The sequence below is a fragment of the Coregonus lavaretus genome (assembly GCF_964263955.1).
Source record: "Coregonus lavaretus genome assembly, chromosome: 39".
Classification (NCBI taxonomy): domain Eukaryota; kingdom Metazoa; phylum Chordata; class Actinopteri; order Salmoniformes; family Salmonidae; genus Coregonus; species Coregonus lavaretus.
This window is the reverse complement of record NC_140026.1, coordinates 18284998-18303163: the sequence shown is the minus strand read 5'-3', so window position 1 is coordinate 18303163 and position 18166 is coordinate 18284998. Positions and strand designations below refer to the sequence as shown.

Sequence of the window (18166 nt, the reverse complement as noted above, 5' to 3'; positions counted from 1 at the left end):
GTCTGCCAGATGAGAGGCAGTGGGGATGACAACACATTATATTCACAGGTGCATGATTTGGACCATATTGCTGTCCTGCCTGAGCATTAGAAATGTATCATACTTTTTGGTGTAGGAAAATGTAAGGGAGTAACAAGTACATATTTTCTTTAGGAATGTAGTGGAGTTAAAAAGTTGTCAAATTAAAGAGTAATGTACAGATACCCTCAAACAACTTAAGTAGTACTTCAAAGTACTTTACACCACTGGTTATTAAATGTGATGCATATTTTTGTTTTGGTTGCAGTCAAATACCCACTTTGCAGTGAACCTAAATATCTATTAGTGGCAACCATTCTAAAATTAGATTCACATTGTTCGTTTTGAGTTTTATGAGTGGTTGCGAGACACACCTGCATGAGAGCGCCCGTCTCCTCGCTAAGTGTGTCGTCGTGTTTGAACTCCACCGTCACAGCCTTGTCACAGTCCACGGCAGCCATCTCCACATCTGTGGTGTTGTTCATGTGGATGGCACCAAAGAAGTCTGTAGCCCTGAAGCCTGGAAGGAGAGACAAGGGACACCTATTAGTAAGTATCTTGGAGTGGCAGTACAGTCCAGCAGTATTAAAATCAATTTTACCTCAAATTTTAATCAATGCAATGGAATTATCTGGCGACCTTGTAAAACTGTTGGAAACAAATGTAATAAAATAAAAATTCCTACAATCGAGACTGTACATATTTTGGGGTTTCTGAGTACATACAAGGGCAATGAAATGAGTTCATACACTTAATACATTAGATGGCTGAATTACCTGTGCTGGTGCGGACTCTCATGATGGCATCAAACCCGATGGCCTTCTCGACATCCTTCCTCAGGTCACTCAAGAAATGCTCTCCATCCATGTCCACCTGAAATACACAGGTAGTGCTACAGTCAACCACAAGGTGGCAGAGTTTCCACAATTACCCTCCATGGACTATTGTACCAGGGCCAAGATCTGAATGCAATTTAGGCTCTAATGCATTTAAGGTAATGTGATTCATCACATTTGTTCAATAACAGAACAATTGGTGGACTCAAATGGCAGTTTGGACAAAATACAAACTATCCCGTTCTACCATGCCATGTTTGGTGGTGGTGCCTAACTCGGACTTAGGCTCCCAAGGTTTTCCCGTGGCTGTGACCATGTTGCTCCCTCCCTCCTTACAAATTTCATTATCACATTATTTATTTATTGGTTTATTTGACTTTATGGACTGTGGACTACAAAATATTTATATGTTGGGTTGTGGCGTCTGTCCTCGGCTGTGGATGTAATGTGTATGTACCTGGAAGTTGCTGTACTTGAAGACGGAGCCTCCTGTGTGTGTGGGGACATCTCCCATAGTGGCGATGTCCACGTACTGGCTGGGGAAGAGGAAGAGGTCCACGCTGCAGCCCTGAGACACACAGTCCTTGGACAGCTGCTCATAGACAGCCTTCTGGGGCTGGAACAGAGTCTAGGACACCGCAGGGGACCCAAACAAGACAGGACACACAAACACACAGACAGCAGGCTATGGATATCTCACCCAGTCAAAAAAATGTGATAGCCGATGATATGGTGCATTTAAAGTCCGCATTTTGAATACAAATGTTAAAAGACTGCCAATTTTGCTTCACCTTTTCCTTCTCTGTGTTTATCAGCTTCTTGTCGTCCCTGTTCTTCAGTTTCCCAGGGGCCTCAGCGGTGGGGATGGAGGAGTGGAAGATGAACAGCTTGCCGCTGCATTCTGCTGCCTGGAGAGGACGCAAATAAATAATCACACTAGAGAGAGACAAGAGAGATAAAAGGAGAGTGCTAATATAAGAAAAAGGTGTGCACATAAATGTATTTCCTTGTGGGACTGTTTCAATGAAGGGAACAACATTGATTTGACCTGGACGGGTCTCTGTGTGTTCATTTTCAGTGAGGGGATTCTATGGTTGGAGTTTCTAGGTCAACAGATTGCTAAGGCAATAGTCAACAGTCTTACCGACCCAAATGAGTTACTAACTCACCATTATGCCAGTACTAGCATTTTCTGCAAGGCTGTCTGTTCACATGTCAAATCTATTTGACCTCTACCACACATTCAATCAAACTGAAGACAAGTCGTTGGGAAATATCCAGTTGGAGCCGATTAAATAAACAGTTCTATTAGGAAGCGAAAAGGAAAGTTGCAAAGTCATTGAGTTGGAGAAAGCGCAGCATAACAGTCTGTGTCGACAAAAGAAAACAATCCCTGTTTTGGGGGGAGAGTTGGCGGTAAGGAGGCTGTGACTGCAAAAAGTTAAGTTGGCCTCTACAGCTGTTATTTGTTTGGACTATTCTACTTCCTTTAGTTTTAAGATTGGTTGATAATAATCTAGTAGGATCAACTTATTATGTGAGTATGTTGTCTTTTAATCTGTTGTCTTTTCATTTCAATATGTCAGTGTTTTTGTATCTATCCTAATGTAAATAAACAATTTAAGTGAAATCAGCACTTTAGTGTCCATCACCACCTGGACAAAGTAACTGTTGGCTTGCCATCTTCCCTTCCCTTGTGTGTGAGTGGGAGTTGACATCCAGCCTCTCACCTTCAGTGCCTCTACCCCAGCCTGGATGACAGGGGCAAAGACTGTCTCGCTCTCGTTGGTGTCTGCAAACATGTCAGGGATCTGGTCCAGGAGACTGGAAAGGGGTTAAGAGAGAGGGACAGTGTCACAATCGTTCACCTCTGGTACATTGGTTTTCAACACTTGGTAGATAATCGTGTTAAATAGCTCTGTTTCATTGCCTCCTTTATGACAGCTAATCTATAAGGATAATTAGTTAACTGGATGGACATTGACCGTAGTACTTTCACCTTTCTGTGGTTTCTAAGGAAGAGAAATAAGAAAGTTATTTTAGATCACTGGGACAGCAAGTGGTTAGATCGAAAGGCAATGTCCTTACAATTCCACAGATCATTGGGGGACTATGATGCACATGAACAGTTCAGAAGAGTCCATTTCACAGGTCATACAGTAGACAAAACCCCTTTCTAGCAGCAACTCAATTCTTCTAAAGTCATATTTGGATCTAAACCAAGGCCTCAACTCACATTTGTTTAATTATATCGGGAGTAAGAGATTTAGCCAAAGGTCCCTGTTTGACATGGACTACCGCCATGTACTCTGTACGACTGCATAGACATACCAAAATATAAAGTGGTGATAAATCATTTTGGTGCCATACACAACTGCATAGATAAGACTATTTTCCCATATAAATCCACAAGTATTTTTAATATAAAATCTTTCCAGGGACCACTTAACCTCCTAAGCATTCTCTGGACGTAACTGTTTTTCAACGCCATCTTGGCGTTTATGATGAAAACCACAAACTAGAGATGCAGAGAAAATGAGGCTTTGGAAACCTTCTGATGGGCAAGATAATCAAATGCTGTCATTCAACATTTGTTATTACCACATGAAATATGTAGCTCAGAAATCAGCTTCGACAGAAATAGAGGCACATCCATGGGCTTTGAGAAGGAGCTGGAGATATAAAGACAAAGTATACGTTTAGCAAAAAGAAAACAACCACTACTAACACACTACGCTCCAAAGTAAGATTCATCCAGACAAGATTTTCACCCTTTTGTCTTCATCAGGTTGTCCGACTTTGGAGCATAGATTGCAGTGTGCAGAGATTATCTTGTTATTTTTTCTAAACAAAGAGCTTCCATTGGGCTATATAAGCTAAACAGTGTCAATGCCTTCTTCAAGAGGTTCAGCTTCCTCACATTACCTATGGCCTTTCATACACACTAATTAACATATCTAAATATTAGAAAATATGCCATCAAGGATCACTACTCAAATCAACTCTCATGTCAGAGATGTGCCCTTTCTCTTACTTGTTGATGACTGCGCACGACTCCTGGAAGTTGACAAGGAAGCCGTCGAGCAGCGGGACGAACATCTCTGCCGTGTCGGATACTACCATCATCTGGGGCTGGGCCAGGGCACTGTTCACGTTGTAGAAGTGTAGGATCTTGTTGTAGGTGACGAAGCCCACCTTCACCATCGAGCTCTCAGCACCATCCTCTCTGTGGGGGAGGAAGAGAGGAAAAAAGTGCGAGATGAATGTGTGTGTGTGTGTGTGTGTCAATAGAGGGGGAGAGAGAGAGAGAGAGAGAGAGAGAAAGAGTAGCCTGGTGTGAGTCATGAATTATAATCATGTCTAAAACACACAGATTTGGGACCAGATGGGAATTTATTTTTTTTCTAACCATGCTGGTCCTTAGAGGGAACTATGTTACAGCGTATATGAAGTAATCAAATGTTGTAGTCGTTTATCCACTTTGACATAATGGCCAATAAGCAGCAATAAGTCCCCTATTCTGAAGTGTTATTCTAAACATGATATTTTAAAAGACTGTTCCTGACATGAACGGATCACAAATCAATGTGGATACACACTGTATGCACTTAGCGGTAGCTATCAGACCTGGTTTCAAACACTATTTGAAATCACTAAAATACTTCAGCTGTCTTTGAATGAACTTTCATGGTGTAATGGAAACAATAGAATAGTCCCAAATGTGTAAACTCTGCCCATCTGGCACTCCAGGCAGGCTAAAGCAAAACGCTCAACATATTTGAAAGATTTCAAATAGTATTTGAACCCAGGTATGTTAGCTTCAGCTAACTATACATACAGTCCTACAGCATAGATAACAGCCAAGTCAAAGCTGACTTATGAAATTGCTCCTATCCTTTTGGTCCATGATTTGGTTATGGATGCTTCAAGAGGTAATGATAAATTAGAGAGCTAATGGCTTTCCCACAACTCTCCATGGACCACTCCGAGATCACTACATCAAAGCTGAGGCCCTATTTCATGCTTGGTTTGAGGACCTTTGTATATTTATTTGATCTACCAAAACAACTTCCCGCCCTATAAATCACAGTGAAGTTTTAGGGTAGGCAAACCAATGCGCTAAAAACATTCCTGGGGGCAGAATTGCTTTTTTAGGGCAAACCAAAACAAAATGGGAGAGAGTCTTATTCCGAGGATGGGCACCTCTTGCAGCAGCCACCACTCAGCTAATTAAAAGGCCCATTACCCAGGCACGCCTAATGAACTTACACAAACATCCACGGAAGAGTGGAATAACAGAATATGGGATCGTTTATTGGCAGAGGAGAGCGGGAGGAAGAGAGCGAGTGTGTTGGAGAGTTAGACTTCAGAAGGTCCTGACATTGCTTTTTCTCTAGGAGGGGTAGTGGGGTATTGAGGCTTAGAGGGGCTGAGGAGAGAGGCGTAGAGTTGTTTTTCTTCAGGGCAAAGTGCTGATAGGTGAAGGAAACAAGGGGCCACGTATGCTTTCAATTAAGCACACACACACACTTTCTCGCACATTAAACTACACCAACAATTTCCTTCTCTTTCTCTCACAAACACACACACTCCTCTCCAACCTCAACAGAAGTTCAATTACATTAATAAGAAACTGTCAATGAAATATATGACTGTTTCCCTCCCTTTTACAGATCTCGCTTTCATTTTCATGGACTGGAGAGAATTCAACGCAGTCGAGATAAAACCAACTTGTTTTGACGAGGCTAGAGGGAAGGTAGTAGAGAGAACCAAGTGTGACATAGACCAGAGCCTGTGGGACTAGTAGGTCTGTTGAACTGGGGCCTGTATCTAAAACCCTCACTATTAAAAACGACATGTAAAATCATTCCCCATCTGACAAGGGGCTTGTCTCCCTTTCTTTCTGAGCACTGCAAGAGCAATACGGAACATGTACCTCAACTCAATGTAAAGTCCCATAGAGCGGACTTCTATCAACATCATTCATAAGAACTGATAGGAGAAGCAGTCCGGCAATGCAGGCTTGTTATTGCTTGTTTTCATACCCAGTATCAATGATGAAATATTAAGATGACAGAGAGAAATACTACAGGATTTAGTCTACACCTGTTTTTGCTTTCTCCGAGCCCCGTTTCCCCCCTAACAAGCTAGAGGCAAAGATGTGACTATTTCGGCAGCATTGCTCATCCATATAAGTGTTGGGTGTCCAACATGTTTTCCATCAGTTTAAATGCAGCAGAGAGCAAAGCTTCACAACGGAGAACAGGGAGAACACTACTAGCTGTTTCGGGGGTGACGTAAGGGTTCTGTACAAATATGTCCATAAGGCTGCAGGCTAGGGGCGAGAGCAAGTTTCCAAATAAGTTATTTTAGGAAAGGCCAGGTGAAGTATAGAATCGTTTTCTCAGTGATAAATCAAAACCTTTTTTCCTCGCCGGCGACCCACATAAAACGGCCAAAATCAGACCCATCTGTGCAGCGGACTTCTTGTGTTTTGGACGGGATTCAAGGTTGGAATCTGCACAATAACATTTTCCGTCTTAGGCCACCCTCCTTCTTTCCCTCCCCCTAGCATCTCCCCCCTCCCACCAACCTACTCCCAACAACCTTCAGGCAATAATTTTCAACCGATGAGATACTTGAATACTTGGCTTAAAGCTTTTTTCTTTGCCTTGGACTTGTGGGACCTCCTTATTTGGCAGTGTATCGCAGCCCACCACCCAAATAACAAACCACCCAGCTACACATTATGGCTGATGGGGGTGTCGAAAACCAACACTTCCATAAATCTAAATGTGGTTTCTCTCTGCCTTGAGACACCAGTTAGCATGGTATCTCATTACTCATAACACCTTAGAGGGCACAGCATTGTATGAAGGATTCTGACATTGGAGACAGCTTACGTAGTTTCACTGTGACCTCCAAGGCTATGTAGTGGGTCTCAAAAGACCTCTATCACTCCAAGTTGGCAGATTTTATATAAAAGACCTTGGAGCTAGGCTGTAGGCAGAGCGATGTTGGGCCAGTTTCTAGAAAGTGCTCAAATGCAGGCAGTTCAAGGCTCTATTCCTTGATTATGAGAGGTCAGTGTTTGATAGCTTGCGTGTGTGTGTGTGCGTATGCTTATGTGTGTGTACCTGGGCAGGTTGTCTAGCAGGGTCTTCAGCTCCTCACACACCAGTCTGACCAGTCCACTCTTGATGTTGGCATAGGACACGTCGATCATGAAGATGTACGCTGGAGGACTGGCTGGCTTGTTGTTCTGACAGACCGAGAGAAAGAGCGACAACATTTTGAATTACAAATTCAATTCAACTACTGTGTTACTTCACCTTATTTCTTTTCTTTTATTTGCTCATATTTTGCTGTATTTAAAATATATTTGACTGTCTAAATGCAGTTTTAAAACCCTGAAACACCAACACAACTATTGTTGAATTATACCATAAAATCAACACAATTGACCTTGCCTCCAATGGCCAAACATCTCAGCTTGGATGTCGGCTCTTTCTCCTGGGGAAGGCCTGTCTGCTCCAAGACCTCTCCATCACGGTTGACAACTCCAGGGTGTTCCCCTCCCAGAGTGCAAAGAACCTTGGCGTGACCCTGGACAACACCCTGTCATTCTCTGCAAACGTCAAAGCAGTGACTCGCTCCTGCAGGTTCAAGCTCTACAACATCCGTAGAGTATGACCTTTCCTCACACAGGATGCGGCGCAGGTCCTAATCCAGGCACTTGTCATCTCCCGTCTAGACTACAACTCTCTGTTGGCTGGGCTCCCCGCTTATGCCATTAAACCCCTGCAACTTATCCAGAATGCCGCAGCCCGCCTAGTGTTCAACCTTTTTAAGTTCTCCCATGTCACCCCGCTCCTCTGCACACTCCACTGGCTTCCAGTTGAAGCTCGCATCATCTTCAAGACCCTGGTACTTGCCTACGGAGCAGCAAGGGGAACTGCCCCTCCTTACCTTCAGGCTATGCTCAAACCCTACAACCCAACCCGAGCACGCAGTTCCGCCACATTTGGTCTCTTGGCCATCCCAACCCTACGGGAGGGCAGCTCCCGCTCAGCCCAGTCAAATCTCTTCTCTGTCCCGGCATCCCCTAAAGTGTAGTCCTGTGTAGCTCAGTTGGTAGAGCATGGCGTTTACAACGGCAGGGTTGTGGGTTCGTTTCCCACGGGGGACCAGTATGAAAAAAAATAAAAAAATGTATGCACTCACTAAACTAAGTCGCTCTGGATAAGAGCGTCTGCGAAATGACTAAAATGTCAAATGTAAATGTAGGACAGCGGAGTCCCTGCCCATCTTTCGAAAACATCTGAAACCCTACCGCTTTGAAGATTATCTTAAATAAATCACGGTGCCCCCGACACCCCCCAAAAAAAACAGACACTTCTCTTTTCCCACTAGCACTCACTTTGATGATAAATACTTTTAGGGAAAATGTACTTGATACGATTGTGATCTTAAGATGAATGCACTAACTGTAAGTCGCTCTGGATAAGAGCGTCGCTAAATGACTAAAATGTAAATGTAAACAGATGCTGATTCATTGAATCAGACGGCTCATTCATCACAAGTTCGAGCCCTGAATGCTGATTGGCTGAAAGCCATGGTATATCAGAGCGTATACCACGGGAATGACAGAACATCATTTATTTTTACTGCTCTAATTATGTTGGTAACCAGCTTATAATAGCAATAAGGCACCTCGGGGGTTTGTGGTATATTGCAAATATACCACAGCTAAGGGCTGTATCTAGGCACTCCGCGTTGCGTCGTACATAAGAACAGCCCTTAGCCGTGGTATATTGGCCATAGTGCCAAGTGTTTACACTGAAGCCACTTATCCCTTAACCTTTGAAATTGTAGGCTACTCTCATCAAAACTACATTGGTCAATGGACTCTTCATACCTCCACCACACCCAGTACTTTATTTGTGTTTAAACGTACAGCTTGCTTGGATCTTGGAGCCGTTAGGAGGGACTATGTAACATCCGACTGCCCTCCATGTTAGGAATGTGGATGAGCATGCCATTGTTTTGTTTCCGCGGTAACAGTCTGTGACATAGCTTACCTCTGAGGCTTTCGATAAAAGCCGTCCGGGACTACATTTCCAAATATTAATAAACAGACTGAAGTAACACGTTGGCTTAAGTAGCGAAACGTAAAGTTGCTAGCCCCCACCTACCTCTACTCAGAATGTACAAGAAAAGACAACCCCACAGAGCACAACAAAATGGAGAACCTATTGAGCTCTTTTGGCTTTAATGCAGTGGTCTGGACGGAACAGAACTGAACATGCTTTTGCCTGTGCTTCCTTCTAATCATCTGGTCCTGAATGAAGAATGCAGTGTCTGCCAAGAGGTGAGCCCCTCCTCCCTACACACACACAATTTATAGACCCCCCTCAGAAAGACCACTGGGACTGGAGATCCTAATAACTTTCACTTTCTGTCCATATAAGTTTTTAGGAGATAGACTCTTGCCAAGCATTGAACGTTTTATCCATGCATTGTCACAGCTTCCCCCCCCCCCCCCCCCATGTCAATTCACATTGTAAGCTATTGGGTCTATTGGTGACGTATAAACTACTTAGAATATTGATTTAATTAACTTTTCATCCATACAAAAGTCATTCAAACTAGTTTCTACCAAGTCCTATTTCTGTCTATTTGTATAAAATGAAACCAAGCAATATCATACATACGGTTCACTAGAAAGGCAGAAAAACTGCAATAGTAGGGAATCGCGTACCTTGCAATAATCCAGGGTGGCGGCGAACTCGTAGGACCCCAGCGACAGCTCTGGCCTCTCGTAGAAGTCCACCCTTCTGCCCATGTGGTCCAGGTGTTGGAAATAAAAGGCTGGCACTGTGAAAGAACAAAATAACGTGTTTTAGCAGCAGTGACAATAACAAACCCAAACATAATATTGCCTCTGCTTAGCAACCACCCCCCTTTACTGTCTTTCTCAGGCAGTGTCCCCTACCTGAGTGCATTAGGTTCTATATAAAAGAAAGTTCCAAATTAACCCAAAGCACAGCACTGGTTGGAACTTATGTCAGAAATATTAAGAATAACCCAAAAAACTATCATTGAGATTTTGGTTACCCAAATTAAAGCAACCTATTCTAGCTTTGATCTTCAAAAAGGTTGGTCAGATCCTTAGCTGATTTTTAGCCACAGACCATTATGGCCCAATAAGGCCCCGCATCGGCTCCTTGTTATGGGTGGACGTACCTTCGTTGACGCAATTGCAGAAGCCGCACTGGTAACGGCGGCCGCCGTCGATGAACTGCATGTAGGGACACATGTAGGCCTTGCAGCGGTTACAGCGGATTGGGCCGGTCTCACCATGGTTCACGACATACATAGGAGTCTGGGCCACACAACAGAGGAGATAGTCAGTCTCATAAGACAGCTGTCACACATCTGTTTGTTTTAGAGTCAACTGTAGGCTATAGTCAACTGTACAGATAGATTATTCCTTATTTGGTCGTTCGTGTGAAATATACAGGCTTCAGGTTAACCATGATGATGACCATGCATTCCATTGCCCTCATCTTCACCAGTTTATAGAGTAGCACCAGCTGGCTATACACCAACAGAAGCATCCAGTCATTGACTGTATAATTCATATATCAGTAAACATGACCAGGATGCAAGGTTTCAGTCAAAAATGTATCTTTTATCAAACCCTTAACCCTTGTCCAACAGAGTGGGTATCTATTTGAATTCAATCACTTTTTGACAGCACCCCTTTTGCTTTGAACGAAACCTTCCATACATATTTTCCCATTGTAGAATGCCAAAACATTCAAGAGATAAAGGTGCTCAAAGTTGACCCATTTTGCATACCCCACCATACCATGAGACATCCATTTCTTCATCACTGGAAAAGATAAACGGTTGAGTTTGATATCATTTAAAAGCTTACAAAACAGTGGTCAAACTGCTTTAATACAAATTGTCATTTTTAAAACCTTTAATGTCAATTATATAAAAAACGCGTGAACTCTGATTTTTTTCTTCATATTCGTATGTTGTAGCTTAGACCCCATTTCACATTATCTGATGTTTTTGTGTTTTGCACGCCATCAGTTGAGACCCAACATGCTCTTAAACACAGTCATTTCAATCATATAAATATAATTCATAGAATGGACCTATCCATTCAGAGCACTGCAATTTAGCTGGTACACCACTGAAATTGAAATGTAAACTTCTAATTACTACCACAAAGATGACCGTAGGTCCACCCACCATCGAATGTCAACTTACAATTGTCATTTATTTTCTATATTTCTATGTTTTCAAAACGTTTCCTATGGAGGATTGACAGTATAATTTAAAAAAACATTCCCATTCAAGTCAACATTCTCTGATGTGTGGACCTCCAACCATCTCGGTGGTACCATTTGAAAGTTGAAATAGGGAGTTGTAATTTCCAACAGGCCAATATTCTACATAGTTTAGCGCAGAAAACGTGGTAATTAACTACAACGACGATAATCCATTGCGCGCCTACTTGTCCAGTCTGTGTGTTTCTTTTACACCCGCTACGGAAAGTTAGTGTGGAGCAGACACCGAGAGAAGAGACAGAAGAATGCGCGATCGAGAGGGATAGCGAGCACTTGCTTCGTGAGGTATCTCTACCAGAAAATACATGATCTAAGTGATAGATAGTTGGTATTTAGCAGTCATAAAAGTATGCATAATTACTTTGAAAAACGACTAAAACACAAATATTTTTTTCCAGACAGCAAAGGCAGCAGCTCTATAGAGATCACGTTGAATGAAATAATAAAGTAATCTAATTAAAACAAATGTAATTTAAACTTAAATAATGTGAATAAAGTATGGTTAATAAGTGATAAGCAGTAATGGGTAGTCACTACCATCATGGGACTTTTATTAATTGTTTTATTCTGTGTTACAGCATTCAACCTACATAATGCATAGTGCATTTAATGTCTAAAAACATAATCGAAATCTGATTATTTTTAAATAATCGAACCGACCTCAAAAAACACTAATCGCTCAGCACTAACACACACAAACCAACCCATGGGAACATATGGTAAAAATTGCCTCTAAAATGCTCATGTGCACAAAGTCTGTATACTCATACATTTATTAGCAAAAACTAACTGTGCGCACATGTTATATACACACACACACGTGCGCACCCAGTTCAAATAGCCTTAGTTAGAATATTTATTTGAGGGCATAAAATCTTAGAGCCAAGCCTCATTCAATGGGTTCAGACAATATATTAGCACCACAGAAGTGATATACTATCCAAAACATTGTAGCCTAACAACCAAAACATTGTCTAAAATATGGTCACTACTAGGCGTAAAGCTAATCTAAATCTATCCTGAGAAACTCCAATTAGACTTTTAACCAGGGGAAGGAACCAGTTCAGGGAACCTTGGTTTCTCCTCTTTCTTGAAGGGAGGCTTTTACATACAACAGTATATAAACAAGTACTACAGTAAGGGTTTCCATAGGCGCTCCAAGGCCATAAAACTGCAGACAGACGTCAATGCAGCCAAGTAGTTATAGTATTAGAACAGTTCATCCAAAGAGGACGTGATGTTATTATACATTTGTTTATAATAAGTTCAAGTGCGATACAAGAGTTTAACGTTAAGACTCGAGTGCTTGTGCAGTTAGGTCATTCATTTCAAACAACAATGCTAACGTGCTGATAAAATGCTAGCTCGTTTGATATGGAATCCATGCAGCTCTTTAGCATACGTTAACTTCCTACTATGGGAATCGTGCTAGCACTGTCTGGACACTGAGTGCTAACCTGAGATGGCAATGTGCTTGACATGAGTGCTTTTTTAAACCGCTTTCATCTTCTGTGGTCCCCGCATATCTTGACATTAGCTGATTAGCTCTCTCTATGAGACAGAGAGAAAGCTACATTAACGTTGCCTAAAAAGGCCCTTTGGTGCCGATGACAATGCGAGGGGAAGAATATCTAAGTCAGGTTTCCTGGGACCACACAGGATCCAAATGGAGGTTGTCCACAGGACACTATAACTTTTACAGCACTTGTACGTAAAGTATATTTTTATAAGGAATAAAAAAAGTATACGAGTCATTGAGCTTCTGAGGAAAACGAAAAGTGCTAGTGTCTCCCTCCCCTAACATTTCTACAGTATGTACCTGACGTTTATGTAGTGTTTGGGTTTAAACATATTGGGTTCAGAATTCATAAGCGGCTTAGTGGTCTGACTTTATAAAACAATGTGGATAATCTCTGAAAACATACAGAGGGCAAGGCCTACCTCATTCTTTGGCACTGTGGCGAAGGGTTTGATTATGGTGGCCAGGGGAACTTGGCACTGCTTGGCCAGGTCAGCCGTGCTGGGGAAAGAGTAGGTGGTGCAACGCATGAACCTTGGACTGGCGTTTCCTAAAGGGGAAGAAGAAATGGAAACAGAAAGTTTCAAAAATATATGTTAATTAGGTTGGTTAGAGAGTAAAGAATGTACTCGTATTCAAGAAAATATAAATAGATTTTAAACAGGTTTGCATTTTGTGTTTACACATATAGCCTTCCTCTCACAATATCGTTCAGTTCTTCCCTCATATCTTTAAAGATTCATCAGGTTGTAAATAACTTACTGTCTTTTACATAGTATTTTTACAAAGAAATAGTGTTCAGTGTTCTTATTCATATCTTTTGAGTACAGTATCAAACGTTACTACTTAAATCAATAAATGGGGAGGGACCTACCTGAACTTGTCCAATAAGAAACTCTCATTGTCGTTGCGAAAACATTTAGATAGTTTGCTAAGTTGTGCACTAATGAATACACCCCTATCATGTTCCCCATGTTGCCATTAAAAAAATAATTCAAAAGTGTATGATTGAACTAAGGCTATTACGGTGTTGTCCAAAGCCATCTGTGTCACGTTTTACTAATCCATTCTTTGGGGAACCCCACAACAGCACATTTTTGTTCAATCCAGCACAAACAAACCTGGTTCAACTAGTCAAGTAATCACAAAGCCCTTGATTAGTTGAGTCAGGTGTGCTAGTGATGGAATGGAAATAAAGCAATGTTAATGGATTTCAGTGTGAATTGCGCCGGAGAAGATGGCTGCCATTTTACAGCCCTCTAACCAATTGTACTATTATGTGTGTTTTTCCACGTTATTTGTAATTTAGTCTGTACATAATGTTTCTGCCATCGTCTCTTATAACCAAAAATAGCTTCTGGATATCAGGACAGCGATTACTCACCTCGTATTGGACGAATATTTTTCCTTCAACAAGTCGGACGCAAAGGATATCCTACAGACACCCGACAAGGCCCAAATCCCCATCATTCGCAGGAGAAAGAGATAGAGATATCGTGGACGTAGGTCGGGGTGCCTTGTAAGGATCAGACGGCGAGCGAGTAAACTGCCTCTTCCATCAATCCTATTAGCCAATGTTCAATCATTTGAGAATAAATTAGATGACCTAAGATTACGGTTATCCTACCAACGGGACATTAAAAACTGTAATATCTTATGTTTCACCGAGTCGTGGCTGAACGACGACATGGACAACATCCAGCTAAGCGGGCTATATGCTACATCGGCAGGATAGAACGGCTGACTCCGGTAAGACAAGGGGTGGCGGTCTGTGTATATTTGTAAACAACAGCTGGTGCACAAAATCAAATACTAAGGAAGTCTCAAGGTTTTGCTCGCCTGAGGTAGAGTATCTTATGATAAGCTGTAGACCACACTATTTACCAATAGAGTTTTCATCTATATTTTTCATAGCTGTCTATTTACCACCACAAACCAATGCTGGCATTAAGTTTGCACTGAATGAGCTGTATAAGGCCATAAGTGAACAGGAAAACGCTCATCCAGAGGCAGCACTCCTAGTGGCCGGGGACTTTAATGCTTAAATCCGTTCTACCTAATTTCTACCAGCATGTTAAATGTGCAACCAGAGGAAAAAAAAAACTCTAGACCACCTTTACTCCACACACAGAGACGCATACAAAGCTCTCCCTCGCCCTCCATTTGGCAAATCTGACCATAACTCTATCCTCCTGATTCCTGCTTATAAGCAAAAACTAAAGCAGGAAGCACCGATGACACAGTTAATAAAAAAAGTGGTCAAATGACGCAGATGCTAATCTACAGGACTGTTTTGCTAGCACAGACTGGAACATGTTCCGGGATTCTTCAGATAGCATTGAAGAGTACACCACATCAGTCACTGGCTTCATCAATAAGTGCATCGATGACGTCGTCCCCACAGTGACCGTACGTACATACCCCAACCAGAAGCCATGGATTACAGGCAACATCCGCACTGAGCTAAAGGGTAGAGCTGCCGCTTTCAAGGAGCGGGACTCTAACCCGGACGCTTATAAGAAATCCCGCTATGCCCTCCGACGAACCATCAAATAGGCAAAGAGTCAATAAAGAACTAAGATTGAATCGTACTACACCGGCTCTGACGCTCGTCGGATGTGGCAGGGCTTGAAAACTATTACAGACTACAAAGGGAAGCACAGCCGCGAGCTGCCCAGTGACACAAGACTTCCAGACGAGCTAAACCACTTCTATGCTCGTGTCAAGGCAAGCAACACTGAAGCATGCATGAGAGCACCAGCTGTTCCGGATGACTATGTGATCACGCTCTCCGTAGCCAATGTGAGTAAGACTTTTAAGCAGGTCAACATTCACATGGCCGCAGGGCCAGATGGATTACCAGGACGTGTACTCAGAGCATGTGCTGACCAACTGGCAAGTGTCTTCACTGATATTTTCAACATGTCCCTGAGTCTGTAATACCAACATGTTTCAAGCAGACCACCATAGTCCCCGTGCCCAAAGACACTAAGATAACCTGCCTAAATGACTACCGACCCGTAGCACTCACGTCTGTAGCCATGAAGTGATTTGAAAGGCTGGTCATGGCTCACATCAACACCATTATCCCAGAAACCCTAGAGCCACTCCAATTTGCATACCGCCCCAATAGATCCACAGATGATGCAATCAACTATTGCGCTCCACACTGCCCTTTCCCACCTGGACAAGAGGAACACCTACGTGAGAATGCTATTCATTGACTACAGCTCAGCATTCAACACCATAGTGCCCTCAAAGCTCATCACTAAGCTAAGGATCCTGGGACTAAACACCTTCCTCTGCAACTGGATCCTGGACTTCCTGACGGGCCACCCCCAGGTGGTAAAGGTAGGTAACAACATCTGCCACACTGATCCTCTACACGGGGGCCCCTCAGGGGTGCGTGCTCAGACCCATCCTGTACTCCCTGTTCACCCATGACTGCATGGCCAGGCACGACTCCAACACCATCATTAAGTTTGCCGACGACACAACAGTGGTAGGCCCGATCACCTACTGTTATTTTATTTTACTTTTTTTCCTCAACACTTTTGCTGTTGTTTTATATATTACTTTTTTACTAAAAAATAAATGCATTGTTGGTTAAGGGCTGTAAGTAAGCATTTCACTGTAATGTCTACACCTGTTGTATTTGGCGCATGTGGCCAATAAAATTTGATTTGAAGTGTGTTGAAGTAAGGCTAAATACAGATATTGACAGGTTTGTGTTTGCAGTACTGTACACTGGTATTCCTGTGCCTTACCTTGGTCCTGTACTGTATAGTCAGTGGTGACCAGCGGGGGCACCTGGCCCCTGACGTTCGTAGTGTACACCTGTCCCCCTCGTTTGGCTTGGTCGTCTTCGATGACTTGTGTCTAAACCAGAGAGGTGCATTGTCAGTAAAGCTTATACTGTGGTGAGCCATTTCCTTGACAAGCAGTCAGGCTGGGTGAAAGATTTCAATCAGTTCCGCTCTGTCTGTTTTTGCTGGCTGTGTGTGTTAAAGGACACAGATTGGTATGGTATAAATTCACATGCTGCTGTTGCTTTTTTGCCGTTTGCCTGACAACAATCCACACTGTATATAGATTTTCTATTGTGTTATTGACTGTACGTTGTGTTTATCCCATATGTAACTCTGTGTTGTTGTTGTTTTTAAATCGCACTGCTTTACTTTATCTTGGCCAGGTCGCAGTTGTAAATGAGAACTTGTTCTCAACTGGCTTACCTGGTTAAATAAAGGTGAAATAAATAAATAAACAGGGTTGACTTCGTCATTTGTAAGTCATATATACTGTATGTGAAGTAGCCAAATCAAGTCACAGGATAATTAAATATGAACTCACTGTGCTAGGGATGGAGTCAGGATCCAGCTTTTTCTGAGGTGGCCCGGCCATTTGGGCTGCCCCACCTTGGAAGGGTCCCGCCATCCCAGGTCCCGCCATCCCAGGTCCCGCCATCCCAGGTCCCGCCATCTGCCCCGCTAATTGACCTGTGACACACAAACAATTCCACAGTGTCAGGCTCTGGTGACCTGCACCTGGTGCAATCCTATTGGCAAGAACACAATTAGCGGTACAGTCCTCCAAAAGCAATTTGTGCACATTCCTGGCCACATTCAATACAATAAGCTTGAGTTCCACAGTGAGTTACCATATCCAAGGACCCAGATTAATCCTATCCCTGAACTGAAAACCTATTTTCATTCCAGGAATAGGCTTAATCTGGCTCCAGGAAACTGGCCCTACAAATCCATAAAGCTTTGAAATGGCCACTGTTGAGCTCCAGGTTACTGTGCTATCTGTACCTTGTAGTTGCTGAGGGTATCCTGGTGGTCCGGCTGCTCCAGGCCCAGGCTGCTGGAATCCCCCAGCACCTGGAGGGGGTGGGCCAGGGAAGGGCCTACCCATGCCTCCCATGGGTGGGGGGCCACCCATAGATGGGGGCCCTCCCATAGGTGGACCAGCTAGGGGCGACTGTGGGGGAGCCATCTGAGACGAGTGAGGACCCGTAGGTGGGGGGCCCAGTGGTGGGTGTCCCATGGCTGGGGGAGGGGTGGTCTGGAATGGCTGCTGGATTAAGGGGGAGGTGGGGGGCGCCTGATGGCTCTGCATGGGGCCTGGACCTGCAGGAAAAGCAAGGGAAGGGTGAACAACTTTCAACACACTGCATGAATGAAGCCTTAACAATAACATACTGCATGCTAGTGTACCTAAGTTGTGGTGCCTCTGTTGACAACGCCATAAATATATAGACTAACACTAGTAAGAAGAGTAGATCTACCTAAAAGCTTCCATTTTACTGTTTGGGCATCAAGGCAGTTTACTTATTAACTTGTTTGGGAGTTGGTTTGCATCTTGTATACCAGCTAAATGGGATGCCCTAACCATCCTTAAAACAACAGTCTTGAGTTCAGTGATTA

General features: G+C 43.1%; 1 protein-coding gene across 1 annotated transcript in view; it reads right to left on the bottom strand.

Annotated features, from left to right (window-relative positions):
• Positions 1 to 18166, bottom strand: part of LOC311113209 (protein transport protein Sec24D-like) — a 31149-nt gene that overhangs the window by 9754 nt on the left and 3229 nt on the right. The window contains exons 5-17 of the mRNA XM_084156405.1: positions 17552 to 17869; positions 17091 to 17236; positions 16508 to 16619; positions 13163 to 13290; positions 10101 to 10239; positions 9616 to 9731; positions 6992 to 7116; positions 3889 to 4080; positions 2585 to 2678; positions 1646 to 1762; positions 1312 to 1482; positions 795 to 891; positions 393 to 538 (exon numbers count right to left, since the gene is read on the bottom strand). Of these exons, the coding sequence (XP_084012531.1) occupies positions 393 to 538; positions 795 to 891; positions 1312 to 1482; positions 1646 to 1762; positions 2585 to 2678; positions 3889 to 4080; positions 6992 to 7116; positions 9616 to 9731; positions 10101 to 10239; positions 13163 to 13290; positions 16508 to 16619; positions 17091 to 17236; positions 17552 to 17869 (1901 nt within the window). The remainder of the gene's footprint in view (positions 1 to 392; positions 539 to 794; positions 892 to 1311; positions 1483 to 1645; positions 1763 to 2584; positions 2679 to 3888; positions 4081 to 6991; positions 7117 to 9615; positions 9732 to 10100; positions 10240 to 13162; positions 13291 to 16507; positions 16620 to 17090; positions 17237 to 17551; positions 17870 to 18166) is intronic.